The 22025-nt window shown below is 52.5% G+C and overlaps 1 protein-coding gene across 4 annotated transcripts in view; it reads left to right on the top strand.

The window, feature by feature from the left end:
- Nucleotides 1–22025, top strand: part of gpsm1b (G protein signaling modulator 1b) — a 283643-nt gene that overhangs the window by 44795 nt on the left and 216823 nt on the right. Inside the window, exon 1 of one of the 4 annotated variants that reach the window (XM_038782319.1) lies at nucleotides 5114–5214. The exons of 2 other annotated variants lie outside the window; for them this stretch is intronic. In XM_038782319.1, coding sequence (XP_038638247.1) covers nucleotides 5129–5214 — 86 coding nt within the window. In that variant the 5' untranslated portion in view covers nucleotides 5114–5128. Of the gene's footprint in view, nucleotides 1–5113; nucleotides 5215–20867; nucleotides 21364–22025 lie in introns of those variants that run through there. One more of the 4 variants, XM_038782316.1, reaches the window with a different exon arrangement.

Here is a 22025-nt window from a genome sequence, read left to right on the forward strand (position 1 = left end):
GTAGTGGTTGTAATTTTGGAAGATGTTGTCTAAGGAGCCTTGGTAAGTTCCTGTAGTGTATCTTTGTAGGTGGTACACCGGCTGTTACTATGCTTCAGTGGTGGAGGGAATGAATGTTAGTGAAAGACGTGTGAATCAAGCAGGGCTGCTTTGTTCTGGATGGTGTCGATTTTCTGGAGTGTTGTTGAAGCTGCACTCATCCAGGCAAGAGGAGAATATTCCATTACACTTCTGACTTGTGCCTTCAAGATTGTGGACTTGCTTTGGGGAGTCAGTAGGTAAGTTACCTGTCGCAGGATTCCTAGCCTATGACCCGCTCTTGTAGCTATAGTATTTATATGGCTACTTCAGTTTCTGGTCAATGGTAAACCCCGAGATGTTCATTGTAGCGGATTCAGTGACGGTAATGCCATTGAATGTCAAGGGGCATTGGTTAGATCCTCTCTCACTGGAGATGGTCATTGCCTGGCACTTCTGTGGCACGAATGTTACTTGCCAGCCCAAGCCTGGATATTGTCCAGGTCTTGCTGCATTTGGACATGAACTGCTTCAGTATCTGAGGAATTGTGAATGGTGCTGAACATTATGCTATCATCAGCGCACTTCTGGTCTTAATGTGGAAGGAAGGATGAAGCAGCTGAAGATGGCTGGGGTACCCTGAGGAACCCCTGCAGTAATGTCCTGGAGTTGGGAAGATTGACCACAAACAACCATCTTTCTTTGCCAGACATGGCTCCGACCAGCGGAGAGTTTCCCCTTTGATTCCCATTGATTTCCAGTTTTGCTTGGACTCCTTGATGCCGCACTCAAATGTGACCTTGATGTCAAGAGCAATCGCTCTCACCTCACTACCCAACATGGCTGTGTCAGCAATGAGGCATTCAATATCCACACGGCACGCTCTCGGAAACAACGAGAGACAACGACCACATAATCTGGCGGTGTTGTGTCGAGGGTTAAATATTGGTCAGGCTATTAGTAAGCATAGTGTTGGGAAGATCTTGGTTTAATGTCGCATCAGAAAGATGACTCGATTCAGATTGACCACAGTAGTTAATTCCTCAGCAGTTCAAAAGGCTGTATCATTTACAGCACAAAAGCAGCACGATATTTCTATCAGTCTCGATATTGAATTGAAATGTGGGATGTTGTTGGAAGTGGTCAACTTTGCTTTTTGTCACAGTTTGTGCCTGAAATCTCTTGTCGTATATAATGGACAGAGGTCAGACTGGAACGTTACGTCCCTTGAACCTGAAAGAGGGTTTTGTAAATAAGCTGTGTTGAATTTAGCTTTGGCTTCAGCCGGTTGCTCATCCCTTGTCTGACTGCGTTTCGTTGAAGATGGTTTTTCCTCATGATTGTGCATTCTCTTCGTAATGCAGTCACATCCTCAAAAACATGCAATTAGTTTTCCCAGAAATGTTCTGCCTGAAACTAAATTCGGGTTGGAAGAAGGTTTCTCCAGTCCCTGGATAAAAATAGCGACATCTCGTGCTCTCTAACTATTATTTAAAGCCTTGGGTCATTTAACCACACAGGAATTCAATTTGAACAAGGCAGAGAATAATTTTCACAAAACTAATTAATTTATAAAGCTATGTTCTGCACAAACTTTGGTCCATTTGAGTGTAAGCCAGCGATGTGTTGAAGAATTCGATCACTCCCATTCCTCCTTTGATCACCATGGCACTGTAGATTCCTTTCTCCGAGCATTGGTGAGGGACGCGTGGGGTGTGTGTGAGGGTGGGGAATGGGGTGTGTGTCGAGGGGATGTGGGATGTGTGTGTGGGGGGGGCGTGGGGTGTGTGTGGGGGGGGGGATGTGCGGTGTGTGTATGTGTGGGGGGGATGTGCGGTGTGTGTATGTGTGGGGGGCGGGGTGTGTGTGTGTGGGGCAGAGCGTGGGGTGTGTGTGGGGCAGGGCGTGGGGTGTGTGGGGGGCAGGACGTGGGGTGTGTGTGGGGGGCAGGGCGTGGGGTGTGTGGGGGGCAGTGTGTGGGGGGCAGGGCGTGGGGTGTGGGGGGGCATGGGGTGGGGGGGGGGGGGGGGGGGGGGGGGGGGGGGGGGGGGGGGGGGGGGGGGGGGGGGGGGGGGGGGGGGGGGGGGGGGGGGGGGGGGGGGGGGGGGGGGGGGGGGGGGGGGGGGGGGGGGGGGGGGGGGGGGGGGGGGGGGGGGGGGGGGGGGGGGGGGGGGGGGGGGGGGGGGGGGGGGGGGGGGGGGGGGGGGGGGGTGGGGGGGGGGGGGGGGGGGGGGGGGGGGGGGGGGGGGGGGGGGGGGGGGGGGGGGGGGGGGGGGGGGGGGGGGGGGGGGGGGGGGGGGGGGGGGGGGGGGGGGGGGGGGGGGGGGGGGGGGGGGGGGGGGGGGGGGGGGGGGGGGGGGGGGGGGGGGGGGCGGGGGGGGGGGGGGGGGGGGGGGGGGGGGGGGGGGGGGGGGGGGGGGGGGGGGGGGGGGGGGGGGGGGGGGGGGGGGGGGGGGGGGGGGGGGGGGGGGGGGGGGGGGGGGGGGGGGGGGGGGGGGGGGGGGGGGGGGGGGGGGGGGGGGGGGGGGGGGGGGGGGGGGGGGGGGGGGGGGGGGGGGGGGGGGGGGGGGGGGGGGGGGGGGGGGGGGGGGGGGGGGGGGGGGGGGGGGGGGGGGGGGGGGGGGGGGGGGGGGTGGGGGGGGGGGGGGGGGGGGGGGGGGGGGGGGGGGGGGGGGGGGGGGGGGGGGGGGGGGGGGGGGGGGGGGGGGGGGGGGGGGGGGGGGGGGGGGGGGGGGGGGGGGGGGGGGGGGGGGGGGGGGGGGGGGGGGGGGGGGGGGGGGGGGGGGGGGGGGGGGGGGGGGGGGGGGGGGGGGGGGGGGGGGGGGGGGGGGGGGGGGGGGGGGGGGGGGGGGGGGGGGGGGGGGGGGGGGGGGGGGGGGGGGGGGGGGGGGGGGGGGGGGGGGGGGGGGGGGGGGGGGGGGGGGGGGGGGGGGGGGGGGGGGGGGGGGGGGGGGGGGGGGGGGGGGGGGGGGGGGGGGGGGGGGGGGGGGGGGGGGGGGGGGGGGGGGGGGGGGGGGGGGGGGGGGGGGGGGGGGGGTGGGGGGGGGGGGGGGGGGGGGGGGGGGGGGGGGGGGGGGGGGGGGGGGGGGGGGGGGGGGGGGGGGGGGGGGGGGGGGGGGGGGGGGGGGGGGGGGGGGGGGGGGGGGGGGGGGGGGGGGGGGGGGGGGGGGGGGGGGGGGGGGGGGGGGGGGGGGGGGGGGGGGGGGGGGGGGGGGGGGGGGGGGGGGGGGGTGGGGGGGGGGGGGGGGGGGGGGGGGGGGGGGGGGGGGGGGGGGGGGGGGGGGGGGGGGGGGGGGGGGGGGGGGGGGGGGGGGGGGGGGGGGGGGGGGGGGGGGGGGGGGGGGGGGGGGGGGGGGGGGGGGGGGGGGGGGGGGGGGGGGGGGGGGGGGGGGGGGGGGGGGGGGGGGGGGGGGGGGGGGGGGGGGGGGGGGGGGGGGGGGGGGGGGGGGGGGGGGGGGGGGGGGGGGGGGGGGGGGGGGGGGGGGGGGGGGGGGGGGGGGGGGGGGGGGGGGGGGGGGGGGGGGGGGGGGGGGGGGGGGGGGGGGGGGGGGGGGGGGGGGGGGGGGGGGGGGGGGGGGGGGGGGGGGGGGGGGGGGGGGGGGGGGGGGGGGGGGGGGGGGGGGGGGGGGGGGGGGGGGGGGGGGGGGGGGGGGGGGGGGGGGGGGGGGGGGGGGGGGGGGGGGGGGGGGGGGGGGGGGGGGGGGGGGGGGGGGGGGGGGGGGGGGGGGGGGGGGGGGGGGGGGGGGGGGGGGGGGGGGGGGGGGGGGGGGGGGGGGGGGGGGGGGGGGGGGGGGGGGGGGGGGGGGGGGTGGGGGGGGGGGGGGGGGGGGGGGGGGGGGGGGGGGGGGTGGGGGGGGGGGGGGGGGGGGGGGGGGGGGGGGGGGGGGGGGGGGGGGGGGGGGGGGGGGGGGGGGGGGGGGGGGGGGGGGGGGGGGGGGGGGGGGGGGGGGGGGGGGGGGGGGGGGGTTGTGTGGGGGGGGCGTGGGGGGTGTGTGTGGGGGGGGGGCGTGGGGGGTGTGTGTGGGGGGGGCGTGGGGGGTGTGTGTGGGGGGTGTGTGTGGGGGGGCGTGGTGTGTGTGTGTGTGTGGGGGGCCATGGGGTTTGTGGGGGGGTGGTGTGGGGGTGGGTGTGGGGTGTGTGTGTGTGTGTGTGTTTTTTTTGGGGGGGGGCGGTGTGGTGTGGGAGGAGGGTGGGGGGTGGGGTGTGGGGAACGGGGTTGAGGCGCCTGTGTTTGTGTGTGGGGAGGGCCTGAGGTGTGTAGCTTGTGTGTGTCTCAACTGTGACATTCATGCCTCTAGGGTCAGTAGTTCCAGACTTAAGTACAAAAGCCAGGGGTGACCTCCCCGTTCAGGGGCTGGTTTAGCTCACTCGGCTAAATAGCTGGCTTTTAAAGCAGACCAAGCAGGCCAGCAGCACGGTTCGATTCCCGTACCAGCCTCCCCGGACCAGCCTCCCCGGACAGTCGCCGGAATGTGGCGACTAGGGGCTTTTCACAGTAACTTCATTGAAGCCTACTCGTGACAATAAGCGATTTTCATTTCATTTTCATTCATTTCATGTCATTTTCATTACTGAAGGAGTGGTGCACTGTTCGAGGTGTTGCCTCCTTTGGTGAGACACCAAACCAAGGTTCCATCTGTCCCCTATTTCTGGAAAAGGCCAATAATTACAGATCAATCAGCGTCACTATAAACATTGCAACTTGCTGTTTCTGGGAGCTCACTGTATACCCAGTGGTTGCCGTGTTACAACTGGCTCCATTTCCAAAAAGTATTATAAAGTGCCTCTGGATATAGAGGTCATGAAAAGTGCTGTCAAAATGCCATTTTGTTTTCCAGTTGTGCTTGTGAGAGTTGCCAAGCTGCGCTGCTTCTGCTGGGAGCCAAGCTTTGCCCAGATCGAAAACATTCTCCGCATAAGTGATAAATTATAACTTGGATCACATGACCTAATTTGAAAGCATAAATTTGCCAATCAAATCCCAGTAGCAGTTTGTGTCGAGCTACAGCAATAGGCAAAGCAGTTATTTAAAGCAGCGTGATACTGCAGGAGACGGCGCTGTGCCTTCCAACATGTAGCAGGAAGCTGAGACAAGCTACTGACTTGCAGTATGGCTTCGCAAACTCCTCACCCTGCGACGTTGTGGAAACTCTACCTTGGGACATCTGATAATGTGACTCTATGCTTTCAAAGAAGGTATGTCGAGGTTGAAAATGATTTTATCGGGGGGGTTGGGGGAAGGGGGGGATTGGGGAAAGTCGGGGGGGGGGGGGGGTGGGTGGTGGGGAGAGATGCTTTTTCCAGTTTCCGCTCACCAATTGGGTCGCACCATTTGGTTTACTGCTCCAAATGTGAGCCCAAATTCTATGCCGGTACTTCAGTGCAGGAGGGAGGTTGCTCTTGCACTGCTGGGAATGCTGCCCTTTAGCTGACATGTCAAAACCTGTCTGCCTTTTCATGTGGACCTTGACATCGATGGAGCATGAACCCTTCCCACCCCCACCCACGGTGCACCATTGCTGCAGTGCGTTGCATTTACTGCATGCACTGCTCCCAAGGCTTCCTGCAGAGCCTTCCAACACCTGTGGCTCAAGCCACTTTCAGAACAAAGCGACCAGATTGGGCTTGGGTCGGCTGATCCTTCTTGGTGGCTGGGTCAAAATCCTGGAATGTCAACGACAGTGCAGTGAAAAACCTTCAGAGTACAATGGTTTAAGGAGGGGACTCAGCCGTACCTTCTCGCGTGGAACGAGGGACAGGCAGCAAATGTCGGCCCTTGCCAGCGACTCCCATCTCTCTCTGGAGCAAGTGAAAAAGGAGCACTGACTCCCCCTGGCGCGTGAGGTAACATTCGTTGTTAAGCCAGCACCAGGTAAATGGGTTGACTTGGCAAATACGTCATTGCTGCTTGTGGGATCTTTCTGCTTGCAAATGGCTGCAAATGTAACCTACAAAATCAAAACACTGCACATGGAGTATGTCTGAGAAGCTGTTTCTGGAGTATTGTGTGCAGTCTCTACATTCAAACAAAAATATACTTCCATTTGGAGGAGGTCGAGTTGGTTTAGCACAGTGGGCTGAATAGCTGGCTTGCTGCTTGTAATGCAGAACAAGGCCAGCAGCGTGGGTTCAATTCCCGTACCAGCCTCCCAGAACAGGCGCCGGAATGTGGCGACTAGGGGCTTTTCACAGTAACTTCATTGAAGCCTACTTGTGACAATAAGCAATTATTATTATTGGAGCAAAGGTTCAATAAACTGGCCCCTGGATTGAGAGAGTTGTCTGTGATCAGACACAGAGTAAATTGGGTCCCCCCTCCCTGGAGTTCACAAGGATGAGAGATGATCTTGTTGAAACGTATAGGGTCTTGAAAGGGCTTTATAAGGTTGCTTCCATTAGTTAGGGAGGGGGGATCTACAACACGGGGTCTCGGGATAAGGGGCCCATCATTTAGGGCTGAGATGAGGAAAAATTACTTCACTCAAAAAGGGTTGTGAATTTTTGATATTCTCTATTCCCGAGGATTGCTCCATTGTTGACTATATCTGAGGCTGAAGTAGGTGGACTTTCTTGTGGAATTAAGGGATATGGGGAATGGGTGGGATGGGGGAGTTGAAGCCTAAGATTGGCTATGATGAGGTTGAACAGTGGAGCAGGCCATATGGATTACTCTTACATTGTTGTGAGGTTTGATAAGGTAGTGTATAAGTCATTAATTACCTTTTGAAGTATGGAGTAGGAATTTCAGTCTCCCTTCTAATGTTAATAGTCAATCTGCCTCTGCATGAGCAGACTGTACGTTGTGACTGAATGGAGGGGGCGGCACAGTGGCTCAGTGGTTAGCACTGCTGCCTCACAGCGTCGAGGACCTGGGTTCGATCCCAGCCCCGGGTCACTGTCTGTGTGGAGTTTGCACATTCTCCCTGTGTCTGCGTGGGTTTTACCCCCACAACCCTAAAGATGTGCAGGGTAGGTGGATTGGCCACACTAAATTGCCCCTTAATTGGGTAAAAATAGCATTGGGTACTTTTTTTTTTACGTTAGTGCTCAATGGTGAAGCAAGGATGAGCAAGAGGTCATCTCCCATTCAGTACTGATTGTAATTGCTTATTAAAACTCAGTTCTTTTTGTTCTAAAGAATGGGAGGTAATGTATACAGTTCCAAGCTGGCTAGGCAGGGTGGGTGCTGAGTGGCTCAGTTCCATGGCTGAAGAGTCCAGAGAGGTCAAGGCCTCTCGAAGGGGAGCCGGCCACTGAGACTTGAGTTAACCAGAAAAGTTGTGAATCTTTGGAATTCTCAAACCCAGAGTGCTGTGGACACATAGTCAATAGGTTGAGCATCGTGAGGATAAGATGGGAAGGTCGAATTGAGATACAAGTTCAGCCGTGACCTTAACGAGGAGCAGAATAAGCTCCTATTTCTTATGTTCTTAAGGATCACTTTTTAAAAAAAAACTATACCAGCATAATAAGCGTTCATTTTCAGCATAATCATATAGTTCTTTACCAATGACCATTTAGTTAAATGCAACCTTTTTGTCCTGGAGTCGAGTAGGATTTAGATTATTCCCCCTGGATATCTGCAGTACAGCCCTGAGGGCAGTGTGCATCAACCACAAAATCTGGGAGTGGACTCGTATGAATAGGGGTGAAAAGAAATAAAGAAGAAATACTTGCATCAGATGGTGTGGTCACTGTGGTTAGGTGGGCAAAATGGTGGCCAGTGGGAAAAGTACCCGCTTTGGCTCCGTTATTAGCATTCTTATCCAAGTCGGAAGGCTGCAGGTTCATGTCCAACTCCAGAGACGTCAGCACAAATTATCCGGGCTGACACTGCAGTGCGACACTGAGGAATAGCTGCACTGTCAAAGGTGCCGTCTGTCTGTCTCAGGACCTTCAACCAAGGGCACGCTTTCCCTCTCTGGCGAATGTTAAAGACCCCCAAAGCACTACTTTGAAGAAGTGAGGGGGACGGGGGAGTTCTCCCCGGTGTACTGAAAACAGATTATCTGATCGGGTCTCACATTGTTTGTGGGAGCTTGCTGTTTGCTTTTCCCACCGGCTGACACTTTTCCTACATTACAAACGCTAACTGCACTTGACGGCATGGTAGCATGTTTGCACTGTTGCTTCACAGCGCCAGGGTCCCAGGTTCGACTCCCAGCTTGGCTCACTGTCTGTGCGGAGTCTGCACGTTCTCCCCGTGTCTGCGTGGGTTTCCTCCAGGTGCTTTGGTTTCATAGAATTTCATAAAATTTACAGTGCAGAAGGAGGCCATTCAGCCCATCGAGTCTGCACCGGCTCTTTTTTTTGAAAGTGCACCCTACCCAAGCCCACAACTCTACCTATCCCCATAACCCAGTAACCCCACCCAACACTAAGGGCAATTTTGGACACTAAGGGCAATTTAGCATGGCCAATCCACCTAACCTGCACATCTTTGGACTGTGGGAGGAAACCGGAGCACCGGAGGAAACCCACGCACACACGGGGAGAACGTGCAGACTCCGCACAGACAGTGACCCAAGCCGGGAATCGAACATGGGACCCTGGAGCTGTGAAGCAATGGTGCTGACCACCATGCTACCGACCGTTTCCTTCCACGAGTCCTGAAAGACGTGCTTGTTAGGTGAATTGGACATTCTGTACCCGAACAGGCGCTGGAAAGTGGCGACTAGGGGCTTTTCACAGTAACTTCATTGCAGTGTTAATGTAAGCCTACTTGTGACAATAATAAAGATTATTATTATTAAGCACTTTAGGATGTTCTCCATTTGTGAAAGGTGCTGTCTAAATGCAATTTGGTCTATGTTTGGGCAATAGAGAAGACTGGTGACCTAGTTGGCCTTTAAGACTGTGAAAGGGTTGTTAGTTTAGGTGTAGGAAGGATATTCTCCCTTGTGTTGTTGGGGCAAGACCAAAACCCAGGACCTTAAATAAAAGATGGCCATTAATAAATCCGGATAGGAATTCTGAGCAATCTCCTTTACCTGTAGTGTGGTGAGGATGTGGAAGCTCCCTATCGCAAGGTGAGGTTAAGGACGTTTGAGCACTCAAAAGGGGAAGCTAAGTAAGCACGTGAGGGAGAGGGGAATGTTTCAGTGGAGGAAGATTTGAAACCTTTCACCAGAACTGCACACATGGAACCAGCTGGACTTGTTTGGCTCAATGGCCTGTTACTGAAATGTAAATCCTGTGCAAGAGCTTTCACTTTGGCTATTTGAGTCCTTAAAAAAAAACGTTTTTATGCCTCCGTTCCTGCTTTGACAATGCTGTTTTACTGTTATGCTTCATGATGCAGAATGTATTCCGTACTGTGCTACCGCCCCATCCATGTACAGTATGGCTTGCCCAGAGATGGATGAGGGTAAGCATCGAGAAGTGCCCTTCATGCAACCGTACACTGATCCATGCTGTCTGCAATAAAATGTGAAGCTGCATCGCAAAGCCAGCGCCACCCTCCTCGTTTCCCTGCACTGGTTTTTTTCCTCTGTTGGTCAACCTGCCGCTCAGGGCACCACAGTTCTGCCCTATTAACCAGCTCCCCAAAGGGACTCCTGCTTGGGGCACCATTGCTCGCCATCAGCTCCAACTCATTCACAGGGGATGGATCGTTGACATTAACAAGAAGCCCACCGATTTAATACATGACGACGGCTGGCAATATCAATTCAATAAAGGGGTACAATTGGAAATGTGAGGAGGCCTTTCACCCCCTTGCAGCCGTTCTTCCATTCATTGAGATCACGGTTGATCTATGAGCTAATTGTGTAATTTTCAAGTCGTGTCAACTAGCCCGAGGCTCGTTAGAGGTTAGTGATATGGAACTCTCCCCTTTTACAATTAAAAATAGAATTGGGCTTCCGTTTGATGAAGCCCAGGCTGAACTGAGACTTCCCTTTGGAGAGGGATTATCTTCAACGGCACTCGAAGATCATTGTTCTCTCCCCCAGTAGAGGGCTAACATGGCTCTAACCTGGAGACATTGCATTTCAGGAAATAACTCACTCTTTTGGAAGTTGCTTTATCTTTTAATAGCATATCTTCACATACACACGTTTTTTTCCACATTTGGGGAACAGTGGGGGAGTGGTGGAAGGACTCGAGCTGGCCATCAACCCGTTGAACCACGTTCTGAATGCTCCTTCCGACTTTGAACCCAGAGCTTCTGGTTCAGAGGTCGGGCCGCTGCTGCGCCACAAGACCTCCCTGCTTTGACCACTTATGCACAGTGATGGGGGCAGGTTTAGCTCAGTGGGCTACACAGCTGAATGGTGATGCAGAACAAGGCCAGCTGCGCAGGTTCAATTCCCGTACCGGCTGAGGTTATTCATAAAAGCTCAACCTGGCCCCTCGCCTGAGATATGGTGACCCTCAGGTTAAATCATCACCAGTCAGCTCTCCCCCTCAAAGGGGAAAGCAGCCTATGGTCATGTGGGACTGTGGCGACTTTAGAACATAGAACAGTACAGCACAGAACAGGCCCTTCGGCCCTCGATGTTGTGCCGAGCCTTGTCCGAAACCAAGATCAAGCTATCCCACACCCTGTCATTCTGGTGTGCTCCATGTGCCTATCCAATAACCGCTTGAAAGTTCCTAAAGTGTCCGACTCCACTATCACAGCAGGCAGTCCATTCCACACCCTAACCACTCTCTGAGTAAAGAACCTACCTCAGACAACCCTCCTATATCTCCCACCCCGAACCTTATAGTTATGCCCCCTTGTAACAGCCATATCCACCCAAGGAAATAGTTTCTGAACGTCCACTCTATCTATCCCCCTCAATATCTTATAAACCTCTATTAAGTCACCTCTCATCCTCCTTCGCTCCAATGAGAAAAGCCCTAGCTCCCTCAACCTTTCCTCTTAAGACCTATCCTCCAATCCAGGCAGCATCCTGGTAAATCTCCTTTGCACCCTTTCCAATGCTTCCACATCCTTCCTATAGTGAGGTGACCAGAACTGCACACAATACTCCAAATGTGGCCTCACCAGGGTCCTGTACAGCTGCAGCACAACCCCATGGCTCTTAAACTCAAGCCCGATATGGCTGTTACAAATAAACAAGTAAACGGCAATACACTATAGGCCTTCTTCACGGCTCTGTCCACTTGAGTGGCAACCTTCAGAGATCTGTGGACGTGAACCCTAAGATCTCTCTTTGTCCACATTCCTCAGAACCCGGCCAGACAGTAATGAATATTAATAAGCTTGGGCTAACAGCAGGATTGGGAGTGGAGGGCATAATGTTCAATTAGAGTGAGGCCATTCTCTTTTTTAATTTTTTATTTTTGAAGTTTTTTATTTAACACAAATTTGTAACAGTTACAGAGCGAAAAATGGCCCTGTGCAAAGAGCCTTAACATAGTGAAAACGAACAGTGGGAAAGAATAAACATGTTAATAAGTGTTGAAGCCAAAGATCCTTCCATAAGGCACTTTCCCTGCCAGCTCTGTTTGCCCATACCACACGTGTTCAACTAAACTAACGTGGCCCTAACCCTCTTCCCCCTCCCCGCCCCCCTCCGCCTGGTCTCCCCAACTCCCCCAGGCCTGACCTGCCAGGTCAGCCCTGCGCTTGTCCCTAGCCCGCCCCGCCCCCCTCCGATCTCCCTGGTGCCCCCTGACCTACGCTAGTTACACTGACCCCTGCCCTTGGCGCCTACCTGTCTCCCGTCCCAGCGCTCAGGCCCTCCCCCCACACGCCAGGGACCCATTAATCTAATTGTATCCCACCGAGCCCTTTCAAGTCCCGTGACTAGCCCCTAGCCCATCCCCCTATCAGAGGCCCCAATCTCGTACCAAAAGGTACCAAGCACAGGCCCCCCCCCCCCCCCCCCCATTGCAATCCCCCCCCCCCCCCATTGCAATCCCCCCAAAGGACCCTAAACAGTGCGCCCTCCAGCCCCCACTCTCTGTCCAGGCTGAAAACAATCTTGGATAAAACATTACAGTACAGGATAGTTTAACAAACCGCCGCCACACAAAATGTCTGAAAGCCCCGAGTCCTTTAGTTCCAGTCCAGCTTCTTTTTTTTTAGTAAAAGTCCTAATCAGAGCAATTTTAAGTTAACAGGCCGCCGCCACTGTACAGCACTGAAAGAACTAAGTGCCCATTAGTTCAAGTCCAGCTTCTTGTCTTTAATAAAGGTCCAAACCTGTTCTGGTGTCTCAAAGTAGTAGTGGAGTTCCTCAAACGTAACCCAAAGCTTTGCAGGATATAGCATTCCAAACCTCACCTCCTTTTTGTAGAGGGCTGCCTTTACCTTGATGAATCCTGCACGCCTCTTGGCCAGCTCCGTTCCCAAGTCCTGGTAAATGCGCACCTCGCAGTTCTCCCATCTGCTGCTCCTCTCCGCCTTGGCCCATCGCAGCACACGTTCCCTGTCAGCAAGCCGGTGAAAGCGGACCACCAAGGCCCTCGGTCGGTCGCCCGTCCTGGGCTTCCTTGCGGGGGCTCTATGTGCCCCATCCAACTCCAGGGGTTGAGGGAAGGCCTCCGGTCCCATCAGCGCCTCAAGCATACCCGTCACGTATGCGCCCACATCCGACCCCTCGCAGCCCTCGGGGAGGCCAACGATTCGTAAATTCTGCCTCCTGGCTCTGTTCCCCAGCTCTTCAAGTTGCTCCTGCATCCTCCTCTGACGGGCGTTCAGCTCCTCCACCTCGTGCTCCAGCTCCGTTACCGTGCCCTCCTGACTGGAGAGCTTCGCCTCGACCTCCCTGAGCGCCTTCCCTTGGGCCGCCTGTGTCTCGACCATTCGGTCCATCACCGCTCTCATCGGGTCCAGCGTGTCCCTCCTCAGCTCGGCGAAGCAGTTCTTGAAAAACTCCATCTGCTCCTCCCTTGGCCAGTGAGCCTCCGCTCCCCGGTCCCCGCCGTCCGCCATGCTTGGCCGCCCGGCCTGGGTTCCCCGCTGCTCCCGCTTCGATCCTTGCCGCTCCACTCGACCGCTTCTGGTCCAGCTGCCCATACCCCGGGAAGAAAGCCTCTTCCCTGTCGTCTCCTCCACCAATTCAGGCTGCCAGGTCCCTAAAAAATCCGTTGACAAAGGTCCGTTTGCCCATCTCGGGCGGGAGCGATCCGACCTGCGACCTGTCTCCTCGAGGGCGCCACCGGAAGTCAGAGTGAGGCCATTCTCTGATAGACATTCCAACTCCTGTCCGAAATTGTAATATACATATTACTCTTTTTGTCAAGCTCTTTCCACACAAAGGGGAAAGGAAAGCTGAAACTCATCCCAAAAATTGCCGTTATGGTTGGAGGTTTGATGAACATTTCAGAACTGGAAATTGACAGATTCTTGTTGGGCAACTTTGCTAAGTTTTATAGAACTGAGGCTTTGTGATGGAATTAAGTTACAGATCAACCATGGTCTGTCTGATGGTGGAACGTTAGTGCAGTTGACTCTTAAGTGCCTTCTGAAAAGGCCGAGCAAGCTGCTTAGTCCAAGGGCAGTTGGGAATGGGCAATAAATGTTGGCCCAGCCAGTTAATTAATTGTTTACAAAACTGGCTCGGGGACCCAAGTGACCTCATGCTATTGCTATGAGCATGGAATAAAACATAATTTTGCTTTAGCCTCAATTTTCCTGGTGAATGTAAGTGATGTTATCAGAAGAGGGCAGATCTTTCTCTTTGCCGATGACTTTGAAACTTCGGTCTTGGGCACAGCGTGGAAAGATCAATGAGTAGGTCTTTTGAGGTTGAGTAAAATGCTGTGGTCTGTCCTTGATTCCCAGTTAGCTAAATCCATCCCTCTGCATGGCTTGCCAAATGATTTTAATTGGACTTATAACTGGTAAACAATCATGTGTTTTGATGGTCAAATAATCTCCGTTCCCATGGCGGTTTGCGATTCGTTCCATTGCTGTTGGCCAACACCATTCAAGGTATGGGCGCTGTAACCAAATTGGTCTGATTGGCTCATGATTGCTCGGAAGGTATCCATAGAATCCCATTCAGCCTGTTGACTCTGCACGACCCTCCGAAAGAGCACCCTATCTAGGCCCGCTTTCTCCACCCTATCCCCTCAACTCAGGGGCTATTTAGTGCGGCCAATCCACCTAACCTACACATCTTTGGACTGTGGGAGGAAACCGGAGCACCCGGAGGAAACCCACGCAGACAGTGGGGGGGGGGGGGGGGGGGGGAAACCTGCAAACCTCACATAGTCCCCGAAGGCCGGAATTGAACCTGTGAGGCAGCAGAGCCAGCCACTGTGCCATCGAATCGGACGGTATGCTTTTGCAAAGGAAACTTCAGATTCAGAAGCATTTCTTTGCGCTGTTGGCATTGGGGCTGACCTCCTTGGTCGGCAGATTGTGTTCTCTGTAAATGCCCGAATAAGAGGTGTTTCCACAAGGCTGGACGGGGGGGGGGGGTGTTCTATTTAACTTCATCCTCCCTTTCAAACGAAAGGATGAAGGAAACACTCCAGTATCTCGCCAATGCAGTGATCTCTGTATGTCGTAATTCTCTCAGTAAATTCAAAATTACTTATTTGGCTATGAAAGTGCATTTGAGGTGTCTGGTGACCATGAAGGGCGTTATGTAAATGCACATCTTGTCCTACTTTGCTCTCCCTTCTCAAATTCCCAGCCCCATTAATTAATGTTCTTGTTTTTCCCTCTGGCGTTGTCACGGTCGCAAACACCGAGTCCAGCAACTTTATATGACGCCATCTCAGTACATTCCAAAGCACTTCACGGCCAGTGAAGTGCCTACGCTGTTGATTTGTAGTAAACAAGGCAGCCAATTTGCACAAATCAAGCTCCCACAGACTACCATGTGATCATTGACCTCTTGTCAATTTCATTGTAACAGATGAGAGAAACAGGTTATGGGTCTCAATTGTCTTTGAGCATGTTTAAATAGGGGATAGTTAGAGTGCCCACTAGGGTCCATCATTACCCTGTCTGTCTTGTTTAATTTGTTGCTTTTTTTTTAAGCTTGTGCTATTAGGGGATTGCTCTTTTTAGCTATTTGAAGGGACTGCCCCTCAATTTTTGATTGCACTTCAGACCCATGCTCCTAATCTTCGATCACCCGGTGTAGAGAGGGGCAGCGAGGGGAGGGAGGAGGACCCCTGCGTAAGGCTGCTCCCGGGACCTGGCCAGAGTAGTCAGTAACAGGTCCAGGCAGCGGGCCGTCGAGGGGGTTGTCCGACCTGACTGTCTGCTGCTCCAGCATAGTTACATTCGCAGCCGGGATAGCCCGGGAAATGGGAACACTTATTTGTGTCCACTAGTATGCTTCCGGCCATCACCCCGAGATATTACATTTTGGTTAAGTTAGTCGCATTTGTTTTACTAAGAAACTTACAACACAAGGTTAAAGTCCAACAGGTTTGTTTCGAATCACTAGCGTTCGGAGCGCAGCTCCTTCCTCGGGTGAATTCCACCTGAGGAAGGAGCTGTGCTCCGAAAGCTGGTGATTCGAAACAAACCTGTTGGACTTTAACCTGGTGTTGTAAGACTTGTTACTGTGCTCACCCCAGTCCAACACCAGCATCTCCACATCAGAGTTTGTTTTAACGTTTGCTTTCGGTTCCATGCCCCACCTCGGGGCTGAATACTCCCTTGCATTTGACTTTATTTCATTGAAATTTGTTTCATTAACAAGAGCATGAATAGGGGATAGCTGGGACTTGGTGAATTCTCTCAGTAAAGAAAAGCTCTATGCCTTGGTTCCGGCTTCACCAAACAGACTGACTCCCATTAACAATGACCAGATGATTTGTTTCTGTGATGTTAGTTGAGGGCTGAATGCTGCCCGGGACCCGAAGAGAACTCCCCTTGCCTCTCTTTCAAACAGTGCATTGGGGATCTTTTACATCTGAGAACAGGTGGGACCTTTGGTGTAACGTCTCACCCCACATATATTTAAAAACAATATAAATTTAGAGAATTCTCTGATATAAGAACTCAGATACAAGAACTGTTTTTGACTTGTTTGGAGGTGAAGGAAAAGGGAATCAGTACCTGTGTTTTAATGATAAGGAGAGACTAGCTCCAGATTTCTCCTCTACTTAGTGAGTTATAACAGTTGACCAAAAGCTGGATTACAGTGGTTTTAAGGAATGACTTAAATGGCACGGAGGTGGGAGGGTATTATCGAGTTTAGGGTCTGGACAGCTGAAGGCATGGGATGAGGAGCAAGTCAAAGGGTCAGAATTGTAGTGAGTCAGAAATCTCGAATGTATGTCGCTGGAGGAAGGTTCTGGAAATGGGCAGAGGTGAAGCTATGAAAAGATTTTAAAAACAGGTATGAGAATTGTACAATATCTGTACGAGGTTTTCACAGTGACTCCTAAACACCGAGGGGCACTCTGTAATGGGAATGGTGATTTTTTTTTTGGATCGCTGATTTGGAAGCTCCGTCAGGAAAAGACCCGGTGAAATCAAATGGTTTGCAGTAATTAGCACCTCTGAGGTTCTGCACACACAGATGGAAACCCCGATGGGCTAATTATGCTCTCTCATGCAATATGTTGCAACACCTTGGTCTGTGCACAGCATACCAGTGGCAGGAGCATTTGCTGAGATGTCACAGTAGACATGACATTACATAATAGAGGGTCGGAGTTTGACAGCTTTATTTGACTGTCATTACCGGTGACTAACTCAGCCACTTCTGGCACTTTGCGATGAGATCCTTTATTATTAGTTGTTGTGTACTTGACTGGAAGAACATTGATGGCACGGAATAAGCGTAGACAACATATCTTTGTTTGCCCTTCAACGTTGCACGGCTCGTGGCACAGGCTTAAGGAGCCGAATTGCAAGCTCCTTTGCTATCTCATTCTACAAAGATGCCTTCTTTTATGGGGTGGCTTCTTTGATAAATGACAATTATTATTTTTCTCGGACTTCGGTGATTGAGAAAGAGAGTGAAAGAATTATATGTTGTGGTATATCGTAAATGTAAGAACTGCAAGGGTTAATGAAATGTCTAGAGTAGCCACTCGAGGGAGCTACAGATAGCGTATATAAGACATTGATGCTAAGTCTTGTGTGTGAGAGTAGTCCAGAAGTTAGCTGGAGACGGTCAGAAGTATTATTAGTGTGAGTTAGAGCAGATCATAGTTTATACCAGTATTAAGATTAGTTGTAGATGAATGTAGTTTATATGTTGACAATCAACTGTGTATTATTTAGAAATACGTGTCCAATACAGGTTAGTAGTGTTAATAAATTTATAGCTTTGTAAATATGAAGCTATTTTGTGGTCTTTGTGAACACTACGCCAACCACCCTGAATTAAGCAACACAAAGAACACCACATATGTGATTTGAAAAGGAGTTTCAAGCCACGGTAGAAGGCCATGATTGTTAGCACTGATGCCTCACAGCGCCAGGGACCCGGGTTCAATTCCGGCCTCGGGGTGACTGTCTTTGTGGAGTCTGCACGTTTTCCCCGTGTCTGCGTGGGTTTCCTCCCGCAGTCCAAAGACGTGCAGGTGAGGTGAGGTTATGGGGATGGGGGGGGCGGGGGAGTGAGCCTAGGTAGGCTGTTCTTTCAGAGAGGGTGGGTGCAGACTTGATGGCTGAATGGCCTCTTCTGCACCTTGGGGATTCTAACTGCAATTTCCACCCTGGGTATTGAGGTACAGATTCTAGATCTTAAATTTTAAAAACCAAGCCTTATAAGTCACCAGTCTTGATGAGCAGTGACAAAAGAGAATTTGAGCAGAGGGAGAAACAGGAAGTAAATCATTAGCTGAGTGAACTCCACTGTGATAAGGGGTGTTTACAGATGCATTCAAATGGAAGATAAACAAGAGCAGTGGTGTAGAAGAAATTAAAGGATACGTTCACTATCAATATTCACTAAAGACTGGGTGGAGTGTACATCCCAATATGGACCTGTTGGGCAGAATTGCCTATTTCCATGCACTAAGATGCCTTGTAAATGCCTCGTAACAGGGATTGATAGGAAAAGAATTGAGCTTAGATGACTGTGCCTTTCGATTTGAATGCTGTCCATTTTGCTTCCCTTGCGAAGATGAAAACCTTGGAAGGGAAATCAGGAATAAACAGCTGACCCCAAGACAGAGCAAAGACTGAGATCACTTCTGTTGATTATCCAAATGAGCCTCATTGAAATAATGTGGTGAGGTCTGTTGCTAAGATGATAGAATAGGTTCCTCGGCGTTGCTATGTCGATGACATTTAGTCAACATGCTCTTTGGATCACTTTTTGTAAATCTTTGGGACTGTAATTTCGAATCCCTTATTTTTTCCAACTTTTGATCTCTGTGCTGCGCGTGTACTTGCATACCCAACCCCAGTTCTGCTATTGGCATTAAATTAGATCATTAACTTTTTTTTTAAGATCAATGTTCTGTTGCGTAGAGCAGGATACACAATTCTCTGCCGAGGCTGTGTTCCATTAAGACAATGAAACATACAAGAGTGACTGGTTGGAAATGACCAGCCAGTCCATCAAAGTAGTCCTGTATTCATGATTCCCGGGCCTCCTGATGATATACTTTCTACTTCCACCCCCAACCAGAAGCATAGAATTCTTACAGTAAAGAATGAGACCATTCGGCCCATCAAATCCACCCCAACCCTCTGAAAAAGCACCCTGATCAGCCCACTTCCCCCCTCCCACCCGACTTATCCCATAACCTCACCTAATCTGCACATCTTTAGACACTTAAGAGGCAACTTTTAACATGGGCAATCCACCTAAGCTGCACTCCTTTGGAATTTGGGAGGATTGCCGGAGCACTCCCACGCCGACACGGGTGCAAACTCCACACAGTCACCCAAGGCCGGTATTGGCGCGGTGAGGCTACAGTGCTAACCACTGTGCCGCCGCGCTGTCCAATTAGTCTCCTGAGAGAGGCAGGAGAAAGAGAAACAAAAACATCCCCAATAAGGGATATATAAAAGCCATCTCGAGTTGTACCCAATCCCTTCAGGGAATTCAAATCTGTCCAGACGATTGCAGAGATTAATAAAGACACTTGCCTTCTATTGATGTGGCTCTTTCCTCCGTCAAGAACTCGCCCAGCTCCCTTTCGAAGGTGTTCTGAGAGACATGCCCATCACATCAGCTGGCAATGAATTCCAGGCGCTCGCTACTCTCTTGGAGGGGGGGGAGGGGGGGAGCTCCTCGCATTGGCCCACCCCTAAACATTACTTAAACTCGCTGGCCCTGGCGCTCCGCATACGTTATTCCATCATCGTCGTTATGATTGCTCTTCAGGCCTAAGCCTGGTATATTCTGTGAGTCTGTATGTCAAGAGTTGGGCATTGACCCCTTACTGATGTCCTGAATACTTTATTTTGAGCTGTTTCTCAGAAGGGTGACTGCCAGGAAATTAGACGTGCCATTTTAAGTGGATTTTGTGTGGTCTGGACTTGTGCAGAACATGGTGAATCTCAGGCTGAAGCTTGTGTGTGTTTGATAGTCTGTGCAAACAGCAGATGTGTCTGAGGAGAATCGGGCCACAGCGGGCGCGGAGAGGGGATGGATACAGCACGTATGGAGACTTTCCAAACTTCTTGAACACTTTTATTATTGAATATGTCAATCTTGTAGGTATAAGAGGTTGTAACAGACTTCAGTCTATCCAGCTGTTCAGTTTTATGTAAAATACAACACCTTGTGTGGCCTTGCCTGGTATCCCAGTATATTCTGGCACGTCGCCTCAATAAAATGCTGACAGCAAAATTTCCTCGCCATTTCTGTGTCTTGAGGGTTCTATTGCTCTGATCTTATCATTACCTAAAAGCAAAAGAATCTCTGCTCTGGCACCATTTTGGGAACAAATTAATCCCGAATACTGTTCAGTGAGGTTCATAACTTGGCCACAAGTTATTAGGCGAGACTTATTACTGTGAGGTTAAATTCGTCCATTGAATGGACGGGGTTTATAATGGGTGACAAATTCAACAGTGTAATTTTCAGGAACCACTAAAATTGAATTCCTCCTCGCCTCACTCACCGCCTTGCCTGCCTCGCCTCGGCCCGCCTCCCCTGCCCCGCTACCCCTCCCCCCGCCTTGCCTGCCTCGCCTCGGCCGGCCTCCCCTGCCCCGCTGCCCCTCCCCCCGCCTTGCCTCCCTCACCTCGGCCCACCTCCCCTCCCCGTCCACCCCTCGCCTTGCCTTGCCTCACCTATCTCTTTCATTTATATCACACAATCTATGCCAGCGGTGAGCAACCTGCGGCCTTGGAACCACATGCGGCCAATCTGGGTTCGGTTTGCGGCTCATGAGACTTTGTGTTGACCGTTGCCCATGTATAGAGTTGCCACATTCCACTGATTTCTGTCCACATGGTTTTTTTCCCCTACTGGTATGACTTAAGTGATTCACACACAAAGCGAGGGCAGGTGAAGTGAGGTGTGGGCTGATCGTTCACAACATTGAATGCGAGAGCCGTGCGCTCCCTCTGTGTCCAAAGTGTAAATGTTTTTTTTTGTTTGTATCATTTGAAGTTGATAGTTCTATTGATATATAAAAGATTGAACATTTTCTTTAACTCGTTAGGAAATATTTGGCAAGTATTTAATCTTCATGGGGTCAATCTTGCAGTCACTGAGATGAAGGGGGGCCCGCTTATGTGGCCCACTCACTCGCCTAGGTTGCCCATCACTGATCTGTGAAGTGTACAATGGTGACAGTTACACAGATGGTTGATGGTAGATTTTGGCTTGGCAATATATAACATTTCATTAGTATAATTTTTGGGGGGATAATCTTATTATTGGTGAGGCGGGGCGAGGTGAGGCTACTTATGTCTGCATTTAAATGCTGTGTTGGTAATCCGTGGGTTAATGGATACAAAGCTGATGCTGGCATTTTGCTGAATTACAAGAGGATTTCTTTGACAGTATTATCTGCACAGTGACAGCTGTCGGTGCGTTCTCTGTTATACTGAGCGAGTGCGTTCTCTCGTTTGAACATCTCAGCCGGCAGTGCTGTTACTGCGTGGATGTGGTGTTCCGGAGGATTGCCCGCTTGTCACAGGCTTGAGAAGCATGAAAATGTCAATTTGGTGAAGGTTAAATTGGCTTAATACTCAGGAAGAGGCTCGTTGTTAATCGAATGGTAGCAGGAAAACCCTATTTCGGAATTCGGAGAGTGCAGCGGATGTCTCCTGTTGAATTTGCAAAGCTTCTGGATCTTGTTCCCAAACCCGTCTGGAGAAACTAAGCCTGCCGTTATGCCAATATTGCAACTAAAGACCCAGCCTTTGGGGTTCAACATGGCGGAGATGGCTGTGTGCAGACTTGTCCATCCTGGTGCAAGACCTCGGGCTGTCCTGCTGCCAGTGAGCCTGGAGTTGTGGTTCTACGTTCAAAGGATTAAAAACATGCAAAAGAAAAGGTAAAATGTCTTTTGTTTCCATCAACAAAAAAAAATTCATGTTAGTATCTATTGGTATTTACCAGTAATGGATCTTTATTTGTCACTGCGAACAGTGTCAGTTATCTGTGGAACAAATACGCTTTGCAGATGGTCAGGATTTTAAAAACATTAGCTGTGATTTTGATATACTGAAGTCAAGAGCCACAAGTACCACGAAGAAGGTTATTTCTTTGTCCCCCCCCCCCACCTTTAAGTATGTTTGTTGTGTTGTGCAACCTATGTTCTGAGGTTATCGATGATCTATTCTGTCACGCCTTGTATGAATTTCGTAAGTTTCAATGAGATCACTTCAATTCTTTGAAACGCCAAAAATGCGAACCCGATTTCCTCATTCCCTCCTTACAAGACAATTCCACCAGACCAGGATCTGGAGGACCACAATTGCAGCTGTGGCAAGTATATCCTTCCTTAGATAAGGAGACCAAAATGGTACACAGCATTCCCAGTTTGGTCTCACCAAGACTCTTTGCAGAAAGGCATCTTTTTATTAATAATCTTTATTATAGAACATGGAACATAGAACAGTACAGCACAGAACAGGCCCTTCGGCCCTCGATGTTGTGCCGAGCAATGATAACCCTACTCAAACCCACATATCCACCCTATACCCGTAACCCAAC

Source organism: Scyliorhinus canicula, chromosome 21, assembly GCF_902713615.1.
Source record: "Scyliorhinus canicula chromosome 21, sScyCan1.1, whole genome shotgun sequence".
Taxonomy (NCBI): domain Eukaryota; kingdom Metazoa; phylum Chordata; class Chondrichthyes; order Carcharhiniformes; family Scyliorhinidae; genus Scyliorhinus; species Scyliorhinus canicula.